Below are 3,377 nucleotides of genomic sequence, written 5' to 3'. Positions count from 1 at the left end.
GGTACTTAAGTACAAAAATATCAGATACTTTAAGACTTTTACTCAAGTAATATTCTTGGAGAAGACTTTAACTTGTACCAAAGTAATTTCCTGATAAAATACTTGAACTTTTACTCAAGTAATATTCTTGGAGAAGACTTTAACTTGTACCAAAGTAATTTCCTGATAAAATACTTGAACTTTTACTCAAGTAATATTCTTGGAGAAGACTTTAACTTGTACCAAAGTAATTTCCTGATAAAATACTTGAACTTTTACTCAAGTGTCACTTTGAGGTACTTTATACAACACTGGCTATTTCTGTCTTTGTTCAGTTATTTTTTCAGTTCTAATGGGATTACTCCTGTCTTATCTTTTGAGCTAACTTCTGATCTGTTGAACTGCACAGTGTGAGTTAATATACTGTATGATTRAGTAGACAGAGAACACTTGATGCAACCTCTTCAACGTCAGCCTATTGATTAATTTTTYCCCCTTTTTCTGTCTAATTTTGTGTCTTGTGTTTCTCACTTCATTCTTTAGACTCAGCGATTGTCAATGGGGTTTACTGGTCCGAGGCTCTAAACAAAGTGTTTGTGGACAACTTTGAGAGAGACCCGTCACTCATATGGCAATACTTTGGWAGCGCCAAGGGTTTTTTCAGACAGTACCCAGGTAAGCGTGTGCTTATTTTAGGGATAAATGTGGTGTTGCTGTGTTTGTAATTAGGTCCCTGTCCTGTTAAAAAGTGAGATGAATGGAGTTTGGAGGTTATCGGTGAATGGCAGTGTGGGGAAAAAAGAGCGATTTTTCTAATTTTCTTGTGTGATCCTCTAAAGGAATCAAGTGGAAGCCAGATGAAAACGGAGTTATAGCTTTTGACTGTCGTAACCGGAAGTGGTACATCCAAGCTGCCACTTCTCCAAAGGATGTGGTGATCCTGGTGGATGTCAGTGGCAGCATGAAAGGCCTGAGGCTGACCATCGCCAGACAGACGGTGTCCTCCATCCTGGACACTCTTGGAGATGATGACTTTTTTAACATAATTGCTGTAAGTTAACCCTTYGCTGCACATAGTGAGAGATGCAGAAACACTGTACTGATCAAAATGTATTCTGTAGTCCAGGTCTGTTTATCAAGCAAACATTTCAAGGGCAATAATAYGTGTTTCTCAGGCATATATTTAAATTTTATACCATAATAAAGTAACTATGTCACCTTCAGTTGTTATTAAAATGCTGTTTTATGTTTAAATCAAAAATAAACTTGATTTCTCRTTCATTTCCGTTTCTAAATGTCTTGAATTTGGCCTCTGTCTTTTAAGAACCTCTTCTGATCCCATCATGCCKATTTYAGCACGTCATCACAACAGCTTCATGCCRTTCTCTCTCTKCYGTTTAAAAGCTGGAGTGTCGTAGCATGCTTTGTTGTAATGATAATTTAAAAGCAGCAACATTATACATGATTTTACATGATATTSCCCCTYTAAACAAATGGCTCCACAAAACTGAGAAAAGTACAAACTGGTGAGCAACTTCTATTGACCATAATAAAATTGAGTAGCTGTCAATAAACAATCCTAAATCATGACAGTGAGGKGGGCAGGTAAACCTGCACACCTGATTCACCCATTCCTCTAAGGATTGATGACAACAGCAAAGCTGGGGAYAAGCTCCAAATGAGGTTTGGAAATCTACAATTTCTGAAGGCATGGCAGACCTCATGTTGTTTTGTTTGGCTGTTTGGTCTATCTGTGATCTATGGCAGTGATTCCCAACTTATTTAGTAACGGCTATGATACAAAGTCAAATTTATTTTTGATTTATAAATATAAACAGCATTTTCATAACAACTGAAGGTGACATAGTTACTTTTTGTTATGTTATAGAATTGATCTATGCCTGAGAAACATATAATATTTGGCTTTTTAAAAATTGCAAGTGTTAAGCAAGTGTTCACATCTGTTTAACTTTAATTGCAACATCCTTCCATTAAAATAATTATTAGTGTTATCCAAATCTTTGATTTTGCATGTACAGCACTTTGCTGCAGCTGTTATAAAGTGCATTGTAAATAAATTAGTAGTATTAGACATTGTACATCCGGATAAAAATAGATAATAGAAATTTAGTTCTATGTATAATGTGAGTTTAAAAAACAGTGTTTCCTAAATTAATTAATTCTGCTTTATAAACACAATTTTGATCAAAATACATATATGCAGGAACCTTGATCTGACTGTTTCCACATAGTTTTATCAGTGAATAAATCTCAGCCTTTTTGTACATATTTAACCTTAAAATGAATAAGATTAAACTTTTTTTCTTAAGGTGCTGCACTCATTGAACTAAAAATGTACAGTTCAGAGACAATGGTTCATTGTGGTGAGACTTTGTGCAGCAAATTCAACACATATTCATACAAAGCTTTTTCAGTACAATCCATAGGGACATATTGGGAAACAATTATTAGCTTTGGAATAACTCAGTTCCATTGTCTTTCTTGGACTTTGATCCATTAAATGCTGCATTTTGTCACAGTATTGCAGACACTTGCTCCAGAATGTGCTTTGATTTCCATCAAAATGAGTGAAGCTTATTACTGTTTTTTTTTCCTGTGTAGACTGTGCTCACGACATTTATTCATTTAAGCTGATTTAAAGTTTTTGAAGTGATCACTTCATTACAATTTTTCTCCAGTACAATGAAGAGTTGCATTATGTCGAACCATGTCTGAATGGAACGCTGGTCCAAGCAGATGTAACCAACAAAGATGTAAGTTATTTTTTGAAGTTCTTTTAAATTATTGTAGTTTTTCTCTTTTTTTTCACTACAGTTGAATCATTTAGTCTTTTACAAACAACCAGTGCTGCAAAATGTGATTGTGCTGAGTCAGAAGCAGTCAATATGTAGTTTTTCTAAATATACTACACTTTAATGTAATGTTTACTGAAGAGTTGATATATGACACATTTATTAGGAATAATTCTCGTCATGCCTTTGTGCCTGAAAGTTAAACAGTAAACTTTACTTATTTCAGCACAGAGGCAGTAAACTGTCCAGGTCACAGATAACAACTTAGTCTCTTTTAGTTTATTTAAAACACTATAAAATAATTGYTTACTTACCTTTATTAATTAAAACAGCCTCAGAATCTAGATTTTTACCAAACTGCACTTCCTGCCTGCATACATTTGGTTTGTTTTAAGTTASCTTCTGTTTACATGTTTGTGTCAATACACTTATGCAAACAGATTAGAACTGTGTGTTTATTCCCAGAAAGTTATTTAATCCACTTTGTGTGCACCAGTGAAATAGACAAGGTACTGTGCACCAGCTGATAAGGCTAGTTAAATACAGTGTATATATATATATATGTATATACGTATATACATATAC

At 34.3% G+C, this 3,377-nt stretch overlaps 1 protein-coding gene across 2 annotated transcripts in view; it reads left to right on the top strand.

Annotated features, from left to right (window-relative positions):
- cacna2d3a (calcium channel, voltage-dependent, alpha 2/delta subunit 3a) overlaps window positions 1–3,377 on the top strand; it is a gene marked incomplete in the record, with an annotated part of 131,079 nt that overhangs the window by 60,443 nt on the left and 67,259 nt on the right. For both annotated transcript variants that reach the window (XM_014017578.1, XM_014017570.1), the window contains 3 exon segments: window positions 523–654; window positions 819–1,030; window positions 2,679–2,753. In XM_014017578.1, coding sequence (XP_013873032.1) covers window positions 523–654; window positions 819–1,030; window positions 2,679–2,753 — 419 coding nt within the window.

Source organism: Austrofundulus limnaeus, unplaced genomic scaffold (genome assembly GCF_001266775.1).
Source record: "Austrofundulus limnaeus strain Quisiro unplaced genomic scaffold, Austrofundulus_limnaeus-1.0 Scaffold3, whole genome shotgun sequence".
Taxonomy (NCBI): Eukaryota; Metazoa; Chordata; class Actinopteri; order Cyprinodontiformes; family Rivulidae; genus Austrofundulus; species Austrofundulus limnaeus.
This window is presented reverse-complemented; position numbering and strand designations above follow the sequence as displayed.